At 45.2% G+C, this 18,723-nt stretch overlaps 1 protein-coding gene and 1 long non-coding RNA gene across 3 annotated transcripts in view; both read left to right on the plus strand.

Annotated features, from left to right (window-relative positions):
* The window catches only part of LOC109302314 (cystathionine beta-synthase-like), a 42,133-nt gene extending 35,603 nt beyond the window's left edge, over nt 1-6,530 (plus strand). The window contains exons 10-15 of the mRNA XM_019523875.1: nt 403-508; nt 1,121-1,192; nt 1,962-2,096; nt 3,599-3,707; nt 4,680-4,764; nt 6,194-6,530. Of these exons, the coding sequence (XP_019379420.1) occupies nt 403-508; nt 1,121-1,192; nt 1,962-2,096; nt 3,599-3,707; nt 4,680-4,764; nt 6,194-6,360 (674 nt within the window). The 3' untranslated portion in view covers nt 6,361-6,530. The remainder of the gene's footprint in view (nt 1-402; nt 509-1,120; nt 1,193-1,961; nt 2,097-3,598; nt 3,708-4,679; nt 4,765-6,193) is intronic.
* A 4,041-nt stretch (nt 6,531-10,571) lies between these two features.
* Nucleotides 10,572-17,720, plus strand: LOC109303424. Of its 2 annotated transcripts, none has more exons than XR_002099103.1 (3): nt 10,572-10,765; nt 14,306-14,424; nt 16,877-17,720. It is a non-coding gene; the product is annotated as an uncharacterized LOC109303424 (long non-coding RNA). The 2 variants fall into 2 exon arrangements; XR_002099104.1 differs by having other exon boundaries at nt 10,574-10,765; nt 14,306-14,420.
* The last annotated feature ends 1,003 nt before the right edge of the window (nt 17,721-18,723 follow it).

An 18,723-nucleotide genomic window follows, 5' to 3' on the forward strand; every position in this document is an offset into this window, starting at 1 on the left:
TCTGACAGGACCTGCCTCTAATGAACCCGTGTTGGTTGCCCCTAAGCATGATCTCCCCTGCTGGCCCCTCGTGGATATGCGCCAGGATAATTCTCTCAAAAACATATATGATTATAGGTCTGAGTCTCTTCTCACATCTGCCATTTTAACTGAACTGGCCTTGGTGGAGTTACTCCCAATACATACTGGTGTTAGTGAGTGCAAGGAGAAAAAAAAGCCTTAAAGATTCAGTATCTAATTACCACACTGTGGGCCAAAAGTTGCGCGTGATTGCAGCTAGAGAGTCACTGCCCATGAATTAGCTTTAGGATGTTTTTTAGGATAGGTTATGTGTTAGGGTGTGTTATATAACAGCATATCCTTAGCTCTTGCATATGCCTTTTGTTTGTGTTTCTATATCAGGCGGCAGCTCAGGCAGTGCCATGTCTGTCGCTGTGAAGGCCGCTAAGGATCTGAAGGAGGGTCAGCGCTGTGTTGTCATCTTGCCCGACTCTGTCAGGAACTACATGTAAGACACTATTTCCTGCTCCGCTTCTCACTTGCTGGTATCACAGAGGCAACAGTCTGGCAATGCCATATCAATGGAGGTTTCATTTGTAGATCCAGTGAATAGTATGCCCCATATACAATTGGTGAGTAATTCGTGATGGCACAGGAGGAAACTATGTCAGAGTTGGCAAGCAGAGGAGAGAACGTGAAGGGCTTTTATCACCAGCCTGTTTCACTGGGTTTTCACCAGCATAATGATTTTGAAATCAGGTACAGTGGTGACACAGAGCAGTGAGTAAGAGTCAGCTCACCAACTCACAGGCTTCTTCATAATCTTCGCAGGAATGGGAGCGTAGGGAAGTGTTATGTTATAGTAGGAAGAACAAGGGGTTGGAGACTCTTCATTTTACTCGTCATCTAACTTACTGCATGGTCCAGGAAAAAACCAGGCTACAGTTTTCAGACTCATTGGCCTAAGAGTAAGTCCATAAGCAATGAGCATGTTCTTAGGAGTTACCAAGCACCTGCAGCTTAGATCAACTTCTAAATGCACAGAGCACATTAAACAAAACAAAGTACAGATTCTTCTTGGGTGAGTAACAGACCTCTCTCCTTCACTGTTAATTTCTAGGTCCAAGTTTTTGAATGATAAGTGGATGATAAAGAATGGATTTCTAACGGATGTCCAGGAGCACAAGCCTTGGTAAGGCGATCCCGTCCTGCACTCACTCAGAGGGAAATATTCTCTCGGCATTGGCAAGTGGCTGCAAGAATATGATGAACAGATAATGGGATCCAGTCCTTTTTAAAAGAGACTTATTCAACCTACTATGGCAAGGTTGAAGGGTTACCCCTTGTCCTCTCTATAAAATAGTAATCTCTCTGTTTGTTGATATGGCCCAGAAAGGAGCAGTTGCTGTTCGGAAGATAATATAAGCTCCTGTTGTTTCAAAAGTTTCATCCAGTTCTCATTTTGGAGGTTGCCTGTTACCAGTTTCTAGCAGGTGGATGCTGTTATATCATTAGACTGAAGGGCATCCTACTGTTGAATAACTTCTGGCTTGGAGATGTTCTTCTGCTTACAGAGAACAGGAGTATCCAGTCCTCCCAAAGCTATGCCAAGCACTCTGCACGCCTCCCTCCCTCTGATGGATTTACAAATCTGAGCCTAGAGAACAAGGAGAAGGAGAAGTCAGTTGGTCTCTATTCACATGCTCTAAGTTAAATACTTTCTGCAGTGCTTTGCTGCATCAGGGTCACAGTGCTCAGTGCCTGGCTGGCTTCATCCTTTAGACAGGGCTCGTGCTTGCCCTGTTACACCTCAGAGTTGACATGGGAAAATGTAAATCTGCCTCTCCCTTTGCACGCATCCAAGAGTGTTCTGTTTAAACAGGACAGGCTGCAGCTCAGAGGCAGCCACAAAAATGACTCTTACTTGTAGGTAATAATGGGTTGCTGTTATTGTTCAATAGGTGGTGGAATATCAAGGTGCAGAAGCTGAATCTCTTAGCCCCTCTGATTCTCCTCCCAGAAGTCAACTGTCAGAAGGCAATTGAAATCATGCGGGAGAAGGGATATGACCAGGCACCTGTGGTTGCTGAATCAGGGTATCTATTGTATTGGTTGTGTGGATACTGACTTGAAATGAAAACAGCATCCGTGACACTAATGAGGAAACACTGTGGTTCTACAATGAAACAGATACATGGAGCACAATCTGCGCTGCCTAGATTTAAAGATACTATCAACCCATATAGAAAAGTTAAAAACAGGTATATGTTAAAAACAGTACCTGTTCCTGACAGGTACTGAATCCCACTGAGTGGCTTGGGAAGGGCACATGTGCAACACTTTTTAGGATAAACCGGTAGGGTGCATCCCCATGAGCATGCGTGTGCGTTTCCCCAGAGACAAATAGCAGCGTCACATAGTTGTGGCACTATTACTTGTCCCCTTGGAATGCCCCTGCACGTCCGCAGGCCTCCCGGGACTGCAGCGGTGGCAATCTGGGTGCACAGAGCCTTGTTGGCAGCCGGAGCATGGCTCTTGCTGGCCAGGCTCTGTTTTCAGGCAGTGCATGCTGCAGCCATGTGCACCACCTCATTTTTTTTTTTTTTGCCATTTTTTTCCCCAACATACTAGGATTTCCAGGTATCAAATTTTGGCTCCATGCTGCAAATGGAGAACCTCTTCACATGTCCAGCGTGCGTTTTGCAGCACCTCAAAAGTCTTTGAGGTGCTGCAAAGCACGCCTTCCCGCTCATCTGGACATGCCCCTAGTGTCTTTTTAAAGCCTGTATTTTTGCTATAGCCAGTAATAACACAGTTTTTGAGGAAAAATTGTCTGCCTATGGAAACAAATGATGGTTGGGTCAGATCTAATCGATGGAGTGTTCAGTGAAAGGAAGGAACGCATGTGAAACACTGGTAAATGGTAGGAAGCTCACACTTTCCTCAGACCAGCTGAATTTTGGGTTGCAAATTTTAGTCTTCAACTGCTGTTAAAAGCACTTTTTTGAGGGATAGCATCCTTATAATGATTGCACCTGCCATGCTTTAGTTGCCCAGTCACCATAACAGATGGAAATACAATTGAATGCTCCACTGGCTAAACCATTTGAGCTTTTCCTGTATCATAGCTAGGCCTGATCTGGCTCCAGGCTCTGGCTTTGAAATGGGAAATTTCTAGTCTGAAGTCATATCCCAGCTTTCTCTCTATTAGCATCTAAATGTTACATAGTTGTTATTTCCATGCTACGGATGGCAGCGGGGCTGTTTCTATACCAGATGGTGCACAAATCAGAAATGTGTCCTGCTACAATGGAAACTGATTATATCATAAAGGAAATGGCTAAAATCACAACCAAGGAAGAGGCAGGTGGAAGGAAAAGGAGGCTCAACAGCAGAATAATCTTTGAGATCTGTTTATGCTGTTAGACACCAATAGAATCTACCTTGGAAGACAAAGCACAAGATGTTCAGGTGAATAATGAGCATTTGAAGACAATGGGCATGTTGTATTGAATTCAGAGGCAGCAGGGTGACCTCAGTTTAATCATTTCACCACCTCAACCCTGACCATTTTGAAAACCTCTCTGTTCTTTTGCAGTCTCATTTTGGGAATGGTGACTCTTAGTAACATCCTCTCCTCTGTACTGGCTGGGAGTGCTCAGTTCTCAGACTCAGTCATCAAGGTCATCTATGACCAATTTGCAAAGGTACTGCTGTTATTGTCTCTGTTTCAGTGTTTCAAGCAGGGTGAATGAGGCACAACACAATGCCAAAGAGAGGGAGGGGAGAAAAAGAAGTAGATGAGCTGAGCGAGAGCAGGGAAAAGAGAAAGGGAAGGGAAGGTGAGTAAGAAGAAGGGAAAGTGTAAATGAGATTGGGACAGGGGACTGATGTGGGGAGAAAATGCAGATAGGATCATGTAAAAGTGCTGCAGAGCCAGTGGGGTGCAGTCAGTCAAGATTTTATTCAAGGAAGACAGAAGGATTGTTTCCCGTTAGAGGCTCTTGTATATTCCATGTGTGTGGTCTATGCTTGATCCTTGCACAGCTGACAATTTGGGGACTCTGCTCACAGTGTAGAAATGGTACCTCTGAGACAACACGTGCCTCTGAAGTATTCTATTTCCTGACTTGTCTGAGGAAGGGTTAGATTACACCTGGCCCTGTGTAGATGTACAAAGGAGGGAGGCCTAGGTAAGGTTGATGTCAGTGGTCCACATCCCCAGCAAGTGTTGATTGACCTAGTCTAGCCCTTTATGCATGTGGCATGCAAAGAAGAAAGGGATGCCACATGCCAGCAAAGCAATGTGTGTGTGCCCGCTTGCATGCATGTGTGTCCCCCACAACCTGCAAGTGCTCCACCTGCAGGAGCCACATGTGATTCTGGTATTGCCTCACTTCATGTCAGTACTGCCCTGAACAGTTTAAAAGTGGATTTCATCCTATGGTCTGCAGACCATGTCTAAGAGGTTCACGAAAAATTACTACAATCAATCAAAAGTATGTGAGTACCCATACGTACAATTCCAAGGGGTCCACACCTGCATTTTAAATTTTTTACGGGTCCACAAATGAAAAAAAGATTGAAAACCACTGCTTTAAAGCAAGAACTGGGTCCCCAGTGGTATCCCCAAAATGAAGTGCTTCAATGCCTGTTTTCTTTTTGTTTCTTGTCTTCAGATTAGCTTAGATGACAGCCTGGGGAAGCTCTCCTGCATCCTTGAGAACGACCATTTTGCTATTGTTGTACATGAGCAAATCCAATGTAGGTATCTTTTAATGGATGAAAGGAAAGGGTTCCTAAAAAGCTGGGCTGTGGGCTCTGAACCCAGCCAGAGAGTTTGAACTCCTGCAGAGGCGTTTTCAGGGGACAGGGGTAGGGTGGAATCCACTCCTTTAGGCCAGGACAGCAACAGCAAGGCAACATTGCAGCAGCACATGCAACCCCCATACTCCTCTTGCTTGAAGGATTTTGCCCAGTGACTCTGCATAGTCCTGGGACCACAGGCCGTCCAGCCATTTCTCAGACCCTAGGTACAGTGGCACAAGGAGAAGCAGGAGGAGCCTTAGCGTAGCTATTTGCTAACCACATAGTTATAATGTAAAGCTTTTCAAGGGAGGACTAGGCCTTTCCTTGAGGGAGCTGCTTTGTTTAAAATTTCACTCACACAACAAAGCAGTTAAGATACCTGCACTCTGGGTAATACAAGAACCTCAAGGCATCCTGATTCTGGCCCTATGGGAGGACATGCGGCATCCAAACTTGTGTGTGTTAGCTAGTGAAATACTGTGCCATGTTGACAGGTTTATCAGGAAGTGGCCTGTAGCTTGAGGGTCAGGCCAGCAGGCTGAGGCCAGACCTTTAAATCCAAATGCATCTTCCAACCCTAACTCATTGACCTCACTAGGTCTGGTAAGGCCCTGTTGATGGTCCCTTGTCTTTGGTGCCCTTTCCCTCCCACCATTCACCCTTACTTTAGAGATGGTTAAAAATAACCTTAAATGTTGCAAAAATATTTCATTCAAAACTTTCTAGGGAAATATTTGATTTCCCTGCAAAAAATCCAAGCAAGCTAAACTTTTTCATTCCTTGTTTTTATCTCACACACACACGCACACGCACACACACACACACGCACGCACACACACACACACAGAGTATCATAGCTAGCCCTTATATTTATAATTTTCCTCAACTGACTTTCTCAACCAAAATGCCCTTAGTCTTTTATTTAAACACTCTCAAATGATTGGTCTGATCTTAAGAGGGCTTTAAAAATGATTTCTTACACTTTGTACTGTTTGATCTTAACACTGTACAGCATTATGAGAGATGCAGTGAGGCAGAAGGATAGTTCATAAATGCAGGTATTGTTTCTTTAAAAAAATGTTGTTATCTTCAGCTGAAACAATTTGGGGTAGAGGAAGCAGAAGCAGAAGTAATTTGAACAGGTATCTCATAAACCCAAGTGACAAAACACACTCATTACAGCAGTAAATAATTCAATATTTGCAGCTGAATACATCCATGGGGTGCTTCCACTCACTGTAGTTGAGTTGCACCTTCATCCCCTATATTGGAGCTATAGCAGGGATGAATTAGGCCCATCTGAGGTCTTCTCTTCATAAATCACACCAGTCTTCAAAGTGCTTTTTCATATGTCCTGGTAACCAAGCTTCCTATGTTATTGCAGTCAATGGAGATGGCAGATCCTTCATGAAGCAGATGGTATTTGGAATTGTCACAGCCATGGACCTCCTCACTTTTGTTACCAGAAAGGACAAGAACCATAAATGCTATGTTGCTTTACCCACATCAGCATCTCCAAAATCCGTCTCCAAGATGCAAATCCATACCTAACAATTGAAGAGTTTTCCAATCTAGTCGGTAGCTTTTCAGAACGATTGGGTGGGTTATAATGTGGTAATCATTGGCCTCTAGGCTTAAGTGTCATCCCCAATAACATCAAAGGGAATCTCTGCAACCTGTTAAAGAACTCTGTTTAATTCAAATAAGCAGTTACACTGACATTAAAACACAAAGTGCAGGGTGAGGAGAAGGGAGGGTTAACACATACAAGTCGTCTTGCCCAGATGTTATCAACATTGGTTAATTTCACATTTCAAGTTTTACCATTCTTATGAATCACATGGTTTTTGGCCAGAGCTGAAGCCAGTCTTGGTGATGGGAGAAAGTCCAGCCTTCCTGAGAACTGCAGCTCTACCTGGGGAAGAAATCCCCCCTGATCGGCTGCATGGTCCACTTGGCCCCCTCCTGGGGAAGAGTAGGCTATCAGGGCTGCTGCACGAAGCAGGCAGAACTCTTCTCCTGCTACCCCTCACCACCTTTCAGGAGCTGACACTGTTTTCACAGGATGGAGTTGAGGAGCCCCACATCTTGGGATCTTCTCTTCCTTGTCCTGAAGCAATACAGGTGTGCAGGGAGAGAAGGGTCCGAACTGGCATTTTCCAAGGGGGGCCTTGAGTTTACAAAGGTTGAGAACCATTGGGTTAATTTAATATCATAACTCTGTCACTAACTGGGGGATAATTAAGCTATATTCGCACAATCAGTTTCTGATGGATATATCTCAAAGCACTTCTTGTTTTCACAAAATGCAGGGATGAGGGAGCCAGTTAGAAGTCTCTGCGCCATTCACCTCCTGCCATTTTAGAACTGAATTTCACCCCAGGTTTCTTTTCTTTTGATGTCCTGAAGTATTTGAATAAGTTTGTTTGTTTGTGGTTTATGGCCGGACCAGTCACAGCAAAGGAAACCAGTTCAATAAAATGCCCTCTGAATATTTTCCCCAGGGACTGAAACTGGAAATGCTAGAAATTTCAGGAAAACAGGTTCTGCAGAAAGTTTTGGCCCAAATGTGCTGACTAAGGAATTTGGCAAGTTCAGAAAAGCATCCCTGCTAAATCCAAACTTTCAAAGGTTAAACTGTCACTAAGGAAAGATGGGGGTGGGGGGAGTGTATCTCTAATGCAACTGAGACTCTGTACCAACCTAGGGAAGGTATCTGGAACAGTTATGTTGGTTATGTGGATGGAGTTGAAGACTCAAGGCCACACTACTGTCCCCTGAAGTGAAAGGGATTTGCCACTGACTTCAAAGTGGATAACAATGGGCCTTCTCTGATGGCTTCATTTGCTCTTTTTCATGTTCATTCCCTGGCTGTTTCATGAATGGAGAGAAAGAAGCCCCAAATGTATCACAGTCACAAGAACCATTCCGCGGCAATGAGGGCTCCTGGCTGGCAGCACTGCGAAGTGAGAGAGAGCTGATATTTTCTATCTAGTGCTTGTCCAGAGCAGCCCCCAGGTCCTGCTGGCAGGGAATTCTGGCAGCTTTATCTTACAAGAAATTGTCACTTTTTTCTATAGAGAATGCAAATCATTGTATTATACATGATTGTGTCTGACACTGTGCATTGGAATAACAGGCAATAAAATATTTAAAGTGGTAATAGAGTTAATTATTTAGTCTAGAGGCTTGTCCCTGCTAAGTGAGATTTGAAACCAAGGGCCGAGTCCCTTGTGGTCATTAAAGAAGCCATGGCACATTGTGCAGGTGTAGAAAGGGGATTATTAACACTATTATCTGGATGTATGCCAACCTGCTTCCTGGAGTTCCTATGCCCTGAGTATCACTGCAGTGTAAGCTGTCCCTTTGTTTTTGTCTGAATGTAAAATGTTCTGTTGCTGAGCACCCTTCGAGAGCTGCTGTGTTCCACTCCGGAGGCAACGGCACTTCAGCAAAGAATGGAACTATTCCTTCACATTAACCATGACTTCAGCAATGACCTTAAGCAAGGGAACCGGCACTTAAAGGTGGTTAAGCAAATGCCCAGGTCTTTGCTGGATTGGAACCAATGGCACTTGTAAAATATTTTGAGACAGGTCAGTAACATGAAAGCATAGCTGAAGGCCCACTGTGGTCCTATAGTCTGGGATACGGTTGTGGTTTCATTAATTTATGCAGAGAAAAGTTTTTCAAATGATACCAGGTTGTTAACCTGTGAAATCTGGGGATGTTACTGCCAGTAACCGTGGCCTCCCATCTCCTCATCCCTCCTATTATTTGTCTACTGTGTGGGCTCTGGCTGTAGGACTCTGCACTAAGAACTTGATCCATTTCCTACTGAAATCTTCTCATCTAGTTCAATGATACTGTGGAGGCCATAGGTGCAGAGAGAAATGCAGCTTCCATATCTAACTCATGGCAGTTCACAGAAAGCACCATGAGTTAGACTGATCCTCTCAACCCAAAAAATGTTAGCTGTAGGGTTGGGAGAGTGGGAGATCAAGATCTAATTTAGAGCCAATCCAGGGAGAGAGGTTTCATCTGTGCAGCATCTGTCCCCTAGCACCATCCTCCTCCCCAAGCTCCCATGCTGTCTCAGGATGGGAAGGGGGAAGGCAGGGGAAGGAGGTCCATTATGGGGTTTCCCCAGCTCCACCGGAGTGGTGGGGTGAATTGGAGCCTCCCACCTTGGGGGGACTCCACTACACCCACCCCACCCCCCCAGTGCCAGCTGGGCAACCCCCAAAATGAGCTCCATCTTCTCCTTTCCTCATATTCTGAAAACAGTGCCTGGGCTGCATCAGCCAAGCCCTTCTCTCAGCAAGTGCACTCCACTTTGGAGCATCCTCATGTAACCTTCATGCAATGAGGGTTCAGATTTTCATGGTATCAGGCCCTTTTAAAGCTCTCTGCAGCCATGCATTCGTGTTTGGTCATGGCTGTAGACCACTTTCAGGGGTCAGATCAGACAAAAATTGTCACTTCTGTCTGCACCTTATGGGCACCTACAGACGTACAGCAAGGCTGTGCTGATGTGCTGTAATCACTGCACTTCAGAGCAGACTTGATTAATTGAGTCTGCTGGAGCGTGGTAATTACCACACTTCACCAGACTCTAGAATCACATGTATTAGTGTGTTAGAATGTATTGATGAGCTTTGGTTAAAGCACCCCCATTGCCATTTTTCAGCGTGGGGCTGCTGATAGACATGACGCTCTGGGCACTTTAATTAGAGCAGCTCTCAGAGACACTGTACTTAAAACACCCCTCCCTCCCCCACTCCTGGAGCATAAGCACCCCATGTCTTCTTGATTCTGGTTAGTGTTTTGGGGTCCTTTACCTTATAATCGACATGATGAGTATCACAACACAGTTTCTCTGGAAGACTAGAAATCCTGTGGTAGCAATAGGTACCTTCATAACCATGTTATTAAATATTCTTATTATAAACAATATACATATTTTCTTATATTAAGCATTAGACTACAATAGGAATAGCATTCTTGGTTTCCCTTTTTCAGTTGACCCCATACATAGTTTTAGTTTGACCAAGCTTCTAGCACTGACATTGTGACACTGTCTTGTAGACGTTTATTGGAGGGGATGCAGTAATGGCTTATATAAGGCAGCTGGATGGAGATGCAGGGTTGCTGGGGAGGTGTGTGAGGAATTTGAGATGATGAAGAAACTTTGCTTTTTTCTCATCTGCAGAATGCAAATGGCTTTGCTTTGCAGTGGAATCTGTTTCCTTCTTGCAGAGAGCCAGCAGAAGCTTTATAAAGGCAGGGGAGGAGCAAAACCAGCAATCAGCCAGTTCAGCCTTTGCCTTGGGTTCCCCTTCTCTGGTAATTTAAGACCTGAAGAAGAACACCTTGCATTCAAAAGCTTGTCTCTCGCTCTATCCCAATGATGGAGTTGGTCTAATAAGAGCTGTCACCCAAAGAAATCCTTGCCTCCTGGACCATCGTACCAAAGTTACATAGCCTAGTAATGAAACATCTGCTCTAACTTGTCTTCCCAGCTATTTGCCCTTCTGCTCTTAGTAGGAACTTTTCTTTACATTGCAGCAAGGTGAGCAAAGCAGTGGGGAGAGGGAGAGGCAACAGTTCTCTCTAGTTGTGTCCATGGAGCTGCACTTTCTCCTCTCCAGAGCTCTTTTACATTCCAGTCCGTCTGAAAGCGGAGCTGTGTTCTCCTTCACGGAGGAGCAGGGGGAGGGGTTTGCAGATGAATTAGAAACCTGGGATTGGGGCTAGTTCTGAGTGTTTACTGGATGATTTCATGGCTATGTGGCACCAGGAGAGCAGATCAAGGAAGTTGTTAGGGTGGGGGAGGGAAAGGATTACAAACAAGTTTGGCAGCTGGAAGAGGATTTTTCTTCCGTAATGCTGCATACGTACTCTCTTCCACTGCTGACAACCACGGGCCCCTAGGTAAATCCTCAGCCAGCCACAGGTGAGTAATCACTGCAATTGCACAGTGAACTCTCACTGCCTTGTGACTTGCACCTTTTTTTCCCCCCTTGACCAATCCAGGGTTTGAACCTTTGAGGCAGCATTTAGGTAGGAGCATACTTAAAATGTCACAGGGATGGCAGCAGAGCAATCTGGCATAGGTATTTAAGCTTAAAAAGGGAGAAAAAGACTATGTGCATTTTTCTTTTCTTTTTCTTTTGTGGTGCCCCATCTCCTCCCCCATCAGGGAGGCTAAACGTTAATTGGGACCCTGGTAAGATCATGACTAAGAAAGTAAATGAGATGTTTGTTTTCAAATGGCCACGCGGACCCTGTTCCGTCAATGCTCGTCTCTGTGGCACTGTGTCCTCATGAGGCCAAATGGAGAATGTGTGTAAGGGTCTGTAGCATCAGGGTCTAGGGCAACCCTTTCAGCAGGCCCAGTCTTGTACTTACTTCTCCATGGAAAGGCTCTGTTTTAAGGGATGGCTGACACAAATGAGGTTACTCACCTTTATGATAACACAGCGCACTACAGGATCACACACAGAGAGGTGTATGTTAACAGCCTTGTGAAATGCAGAGGTGGGGTTTCAGGTTGGGGACTAGACTCGATGATCTTCAGAGGTCCCTTCCAGCCCTAATGTCTATGAAATCTATGAAAGAGGTCTCCAGGGAGGGGCATACACCACCACTTGCATCTAGAAACTGAGAAGGGAGCTGTGATGGGAAGCTGTGGCTGAGTTTTGACAGCCTCCACTGTAATTTCATTGAACACTGTGGGTTCTGTTTGGAAAGATAAATCCTTTGCAATGCAGTACTACAGAGCCATCGTAAGGGAACTGCAACAGGGAGCTGGATATGTTTGTTGTTTGCTACCATGGAAATACATTTTAGGTGGGAAGTGAGTGGTAGGTCAGACCCAGGTTCTGATGGTGGAGACACTGCATTTCAGAGCTGAAAAGTGAATACTGGCAGTGACTGAAGACCTATCTGCAAAGGTTTATCCCTTCCCATCCCTTTCCCCCCCAGGCAAAACTGCAAGTGAATCAACATGAACTAAAGCGGGTGAGCCCTGCGTAATGTGGCTTGCTCTGCTGTAGCTTAATCCTGAGCATCCAAACGGGGTGAACCTGCTTTCATCTATACATGTTGACTTCCCACTGCAGGTTGAGTCGCCTGAGCTTTCCACGCAGGCCAGCCCTAAGAACAAATCTGATCAATCCCTTGCATAATTTCCAAGGAAAAGCTGAGCCCAGCTGGTGTGCGTATTATCAGGATCCAGAGCTAGTGGCATTTCACAAGGGCTGTGCATTTGTTATGCAGGACAACCTGGTGGATGGAAAGCACCATTTAAATTATAGCCCCTGTGATTAGCAGGCTGCTAGTCTTCCTGCCTTAAGTAACTTCAGCCAAAGATTAAAAAGAGGGAGAAAGTTGCACCAGGATCTAGAATATACTGCCCAAATTGCAGATCATCAACGGAGATACAGGACTGAGCCAAAGCCATTAGTATGATAACAATCTTGCTGGCTCCACCCATTTTAGCATTACAAAGGCACCCCCACCCCTTAGTTTGTCATCATGAGTCAGATAGCCATTGCATATAAAAGCTGGCCTTGCAGCTGGAACGGTATGGTCACTCTGGGCGGACAGCTAAAAAGGCATCACTGCTTCTGGGCTAGGCCATCTGTCACATTTGGGCATCCACCAAGACTATTCAGGTAATTCAACCTTGTTTATAATCTGATTGAATGGTGTCTTTAACTCAAGGGACCAACCTGAGCAGGAAATTCATCCCTGTGTAATATTGCATTGTTTGTAAAATAGGCTTTGTCTAACAAACCTGTTGCTTGTTGAGTAGTATGTTTGGCTGTAGAGGTTGCACAAGACATTACAGGTTACTGTGTAGATGTATGGCTTTTGACTTGGTACTCAACAACTTGCAGGTTAAAAATGTGACATAACGCAACATCAAAAAGCATGCAGGAAGTGGTTGAAGACCTGGTCAACTGAGAGAGATCAAAGAGGGATTGTATGTGAATGGCAGTATTTCTATTAGGTTTTCCTGGGCAGCCAGTTCTAGGCTAGTCAGTATATTAATCAGTGATTTAGAAGCAGAGGTGAAGTCACTACTGATGACACTTTGTGAATGACAAAAAGACTGGCTAAATAAGTCATGGCCAGTGATGGCCTGACAGAGGGATTATCAATCCAAGCCTTCAGAAGTCATAAGCTTGGCTGAAAAATCATGAGGCCCCTAAAAAAATAGTTTCGGGGTTTTCCTCATTTGCTATTTCATTTTTAGCCCTTAAGGATGCATTTGCTTGTGTTTTCAAGCTTCCCCCCTGCAATTGTGAAACCTAGAAACTTTCATTTTGTAAAGTGTAAGATGAAATTCTCAGGTATTCACACGACTTTAGGGGCAGGAGTTTTAAGGAATCCACCAAACAACATGAAACCTAGGATAAAAATGTGAGAGTTGACAATGCTGGGCCAACCATATAAAGCAATAGTTTTCAACCTGTTTTCATTTGCAGACACCTTTAGAAATTTCAAATGGAGGTGCGGACCCCTTTGAATTGTAAGTGTGGGTATTCACATACTTTTGAGTGATCATAATCATCTCTTATGAACCAAAGGTTGAAAACCATTGCTATAGGGTGATTGGGGTTATTTGGTAAGTGAAGCCCTTTCAAACCAAATGTATTTGAATATAGCCAAATGCCAAGTCATATGTGTAGGAACAAACCACTCTTTACCGGATCTTGGGATGTCCTGACTCTAGGTAGATTCTAGCAGTAGTGATGTACTTGACACAAGTTCCCAGCGTGATATTGTCCCAAAAGCATAGTGCGATTCATAGCTGCACAGGTAGGGGAGTAGTGAGTAGGAGCAGATGGTTTTACCTCTGTCTATAGCATTAATGAAGCCAATGCTAAAGACTGGATCCAAATCTGGTGCTCTCATTTTAGAAAGGCTGATGAAATATTATAGAGGTTGCAGAAAAGAGCCATAAAAATAATTCAAGGGCTGAAAAATATTCTCTATTGTGACAGATTTGGAGAGCTCAATCTGCTTCTCATAAGAGCAAAAGGTGACTGATTACAGTTTACTGGTATCTGCATGAGGGGAAAATATTGGGGAGTGAAGGACCCTGTAATGCAGCAAAGAAAGGCAAACACCAAAGGTTGTACAGTAAAATCAGACAGATTCAAATGAAAAATGAAGCATATATTTGTATAAGTGAGGGTGATTAACCACTGAAAAAGACTACCAAGGGAGTTGGATTCTCCATCTCTTGGTGTCCTCAAGGCTGGTTGAGTCTCTCAAGTACAAGCTATTGGGGTACCTTAATGAAATGCTATGGTCTGTGTTATGGAGGAGGTCAAAAAGGCCCACAGGAATCATCTAGTCAGGCTCTAACATCTATGAGTGCAATAAGATTATGCTTTGTTGAAGTTGGCAGTGCTACATGAGTTAAAAGCACCAGGAAAACTTTTATGACTGAATGAACAAGGGGATGTTCTGTTCTCTACAGGTTGTGCCTAGACTGTTCCCATCAGCAGAGTATCCCAGCACCTTACAGTTGTACACTAAGCAACATTTCCAAGCACTGTGCAGACACTGATCCCTAGATCACTCCTGTGAAGCAGGTAGGTAAGTAAATGTCCTGGTTTGATAGATGAGGAAGCTGAAGCCTAGGGAATCACTGATTTACTCATGACCACTAAGTGAATTCGTGGTACACCCAGCTGTAGCTCTTCAGAGAGGAAGTGGGGGGCAGGTGGTTAGCTCCCCAAAAAGACTTAGGTGTGTCCTTGTCTCCCTCGCTTTAACCTGTGGTATGTTATAGGGAATTCTTAGTGTTTGAGTTAGTGTTGCTTGCAGCTGGAGTGAGGGTTTGAAGTGGATTCCTTTGCTTAATGCTTGTTTGCAATTGTAAGTATATATGTAGGTTTCCTATATGATGCATGGGAAAAGTAAGGTACCTAAGAGTTGGATCCACAAATGTCAGCACACCGAGTGGTCTGCTGCATAAGCCAGCTAACAGAAAATGCTGAGACAGCATCCTACTTCAGGCTTTGGATTTCTTATTTCTGAGATCCAGTCCCCTGGACTGAGGTATGCCTTGCTATGCCTTCCTGGATTTGAGGGTCTAGAAGGCCTCCTCCCACCTTTTGTTCCTTTCATCCTATTAGTAAGTCCCCACTAATTGTCCCTATCAGTGTGAAAAACCATGACTATGCTGCAGACTGCAAGGTCAAACAGAGATACCAGCTAACTTTAAATAAGTTACCTTGGGTACTAGGCATAGCCCAACCATGCTAGCAGGGGGCACTGCTTGGGCTAATTTACTTATTCCTCATCTAGCCACATTAACCCATGCTAAATGCTGTGTGAGCATGGCTACTTAGCTACAAGTATCCAGGTTTTCTCACTTAAAGTTAACTTGGCATTTTCTATACTGCATAGCAGGCATGCATTGACATACCCCATATCTAACATTTAGATCCTCTGAATCATCATTCAGCCACCACAGACCCCTAGATCCTGTAGGCAACCACATTTTCCTTGGCTGTGCTCCCTGGGTACTGACAGGTCTGCTCCTGGGCATCCCCAAATCTGCCTAAATCCTGACAGTACTTAGCAGCTAGGGCCCAGGCCCACAAAAGGACTTAGACAGAATTTAGGCACCCAGATCCAAGACCATGGTCCTCAAAGCCCCTGCCTAACTTGTTAGGTGCCTCGGTTTTCACTTTGTGCTTATTCCCAAAACTGTTGCGATCTAGACAGGGATGAGCATTTTGGCACCAGCATTCCCCCTAAGCTGCATGGTATGCATAGCTGCACAGGCATGCTCATGCCACGCTGCCAGGCGTGGCTGTGTGTGCCGCGCAGCTTAGGGGGAACGCTGCTTGGCACCTATCTCATACATAAGGCTGGTTGGCTTTACCTCTGCTCTGAGCGCTCCTGCCACACACTGACAGTCATGAATTTAGTACTTGCACAAGAAACATATTGTCATGATGTTGGCATCAACCGTTTACATAATAGTCCAAAGCGCTAGCCCAGGAAGTGAGAGACCTGGGCTCTCTTTAGTCCAAGGGCATCCAATATCATATATGCCAAGCCCCAAGCCATAAACAAGTCCTGGGTAGGAGCACTCTCCCACTGAAGATGGGCCACTGCAGTAAGGAACGCAAGATGCACAAAGGTACAGAGAGAGAGAGCCTGGCTGTAGCTTTGTGGGGAGCGTCTTCCTGTGGGAGTCCTAGATTCTGGTCCCTGTTCTAGGGCCTGCTTATGCATTTTGCATTAATTGAAAAAAAAATTCCAAACAGTCCTGGGGTTAGAGCTTTGCATTTGGGGCCTATCTGCTCCCAGGGGAGTGTCCTCACCACGGCTTGTGAGAGGCATAATAGCAAAGCATACCTCAGTCCAGGGGACTGAATCTCAGAAACAGGAGCCCAAAGCCTGAAGTAAGACACTGAAGCCTCTAAAATGACTCAAGATGCATGTCTCTCAGCATCGCCTGTTAGCTGGCTTACTCAACAGCCCACTCATTGCTCTGGCATTTGTGGATCCAATTCCTAGGTGCCTTCCATTCACTATGCATTGTATAGGGAGCCCAGGCACTTCACTTGGGGCCGTGGATTGCACTAGGTGACAAGGCTGCTTAAAACTAAACCCTGTGGCAGTCCGTTGACTTAGCCTAGGCTACATTCAGTGCCCAGTCACTCAAGTTCTCTCTTTAGGAGGTCGTGGGAGAACCCCAGAAGCCCAACACAGGTTTGACAGGGAAGAAAAGACGAGCCTACGTCTCAACTGCCACAGAGATTATAAACTCTTCGGTGGAGGACTCTATATACAGGGCCTAGCACAGGGAGGCCGTAGGCTTGGTGGGTTACAAATAGCACTCACAGTAATACGTTGGAGACCACCCACTCAAAGGTGACTGTTTCATGGTATACTGGCCATATAGTTGCAGGACCACAGTCTCACAGCTAAATTTACTACAGTGCGAGTACATTCCTGAGTGGGTGGTCCTGATTCAAGTGTTTGAGCCAGTCATGACAGCAGTAAGTATTCTCCTCCCATCTCTCACCAGAAAAATGAAGCCTACACACTTGCCATCCCTGTTACTGACCTGCTTTCTTCTACATGAGGCTGCCTGTAAACCCTTAAAACCCAATTGTGATCTTGTAAAATGCAAGACATGTCCAAAGCAACATATCGCGGTGGCGTCCAAGAACAAGTGCTGCGCAACCTGCGTCCCTATGTGTTCCTGCCCTGACTACCAGGAGTTTGAATGCAACATGCAAGGCTTTAAAGATGGAAAGATCCCCCTTGGAAAGTCTTACTACATAGACTTTGCCACCACGAAGTGCACCTGTGTTTCTCCCGGGAATATTTCCTGCACCTCGCTTTGCCCTACGGTTTCTCCCACGTGCAAGGAAACAGGAAGAGTGGCTGATGGCTGCCCTCAATGCATCTGTCCCATTGAGGATTACAGTTTTGTAGTTGCTGGAAGTACCATCCAAAGAGATGCGGAGACTTGCAAATGTCCCCCTGAAGGTGGCGAGCTTCAGTGCACCCCCTCTAAATCTCACATTGCTAGTCCACCCAGTGCCAACGCAGAGTAGGCCCTGCTCTCAGCATGAGCTAACTGTCAGTGCCGAGGGAAGTTCTTTGTGGTAGAGGAGAAGTTCAGCAGTGTCCTTGGGCAGCTTATGGAAAACTCACACAGAATATAAAAGAAATGGACTGCCTTGCTAGAGGTGTTTTTGGTGGGGGTCCAGTGGCAGAACAGTAAAATCATCTCATGAAGGCTCCAGAGATCATGCCCCACTCTGGATTCATGCCATAGCCTAGTGAAGGGCCAAACTTTTTGGCAGGAATGCCATGAATTAACCCCACACCCTCCCTGAGGGCCCGTCTGATCCCCTTCTCCTGCCCAGCCTGCTGCTCTGTTTTCTGCTCCCAGGCCTGTGCTCCCTGCCCTATGTGCTTCTGTGCTGCCTGTCCCCTCCCCAGTCAGCTGGATGCCACACACAGAGACTGCTCATGCCACCCCTACCATAGGCCATCCCCTGTCACTCAGGGTTTAAAACGGTATCTGGTCATTCAGCCTCACCACATTGCTCCCTTTTGTGCTGATTGCATGCCTTAGCAATGCTAACTTTATGGGCAGCTACTGTCAACTGGACCTTTGACTTACGGGTGCCTCAAGCTGTCCTATACAATTTAATAAAGAATCAGATTCCTGCAATAGCATTTCATAGAGTTGCTATACTCTATGATATCTATGAGCCAGTTCAAAGCATTTATAGGAAGGCAACCTTTTTCTGTTTCTCTCTAGGCTTTATCCATGATGGTGTCCAAGGCAGTTAGTAGGATAGAAGGTAGATGGGGGGAGGGAAATGTGGCTTATTTATTTATTTATGGAATGATTAAGTTTTTTTGTGTGAATGTGTAAATATAGCTGGCGTAGGTAGCAATGCCTGATACATTTCATCCCGTTCTAAGATCCTGTTTGCAGGTGTCTTGTTACATTATAACCACTGGGGCTGCAATGTACCATAGCAGGTGTCTGCTTCAGGTTCAGAACATCAGCAAGTATCAGTCCTGCCATTTTTCAGCACGAAGTCACGGAAAACGACCGCCTTGGAACTGTTTCAAAAGTTTTAGCATCTTTCTGTTTTAGAGCAAGGACTTGATTCTGGCACGGGGGCTACCCTTGTAGTGGGGATATGCATTTTGCTGTCTCCTGGAAGATCTGGAGACAAATATGCGTATGTTTTTACTCTTTGGCAACTTTACTTGATGCAGGCTCAGGAGAAACAGAGTTGAGTTCAGCTGCCCATCAAGCTGGCATGGCTAAAGCATGGCAGTCAAAGACTCTGAAGAGTCTCTCAGTACTAAGCATGTTCCCACTCGCCCATCATGACATTGGAC

Source organism: Gavialis gangeticus, unplaced genomic scaffold (assembly GCF_001723915.1).
Source record: "Gavialis gangeticus isolate Ggan-Ray unplaced genomic scaffold, GavGan_comp1, whole genome shotgun sequence".
In the NCBI taxonomy this organism is placed as follows: Eukaryota; Metazoa; Chordata; order Crocodylia; family Gavialidae; genus Gavialis; species Gavialis gangeticus.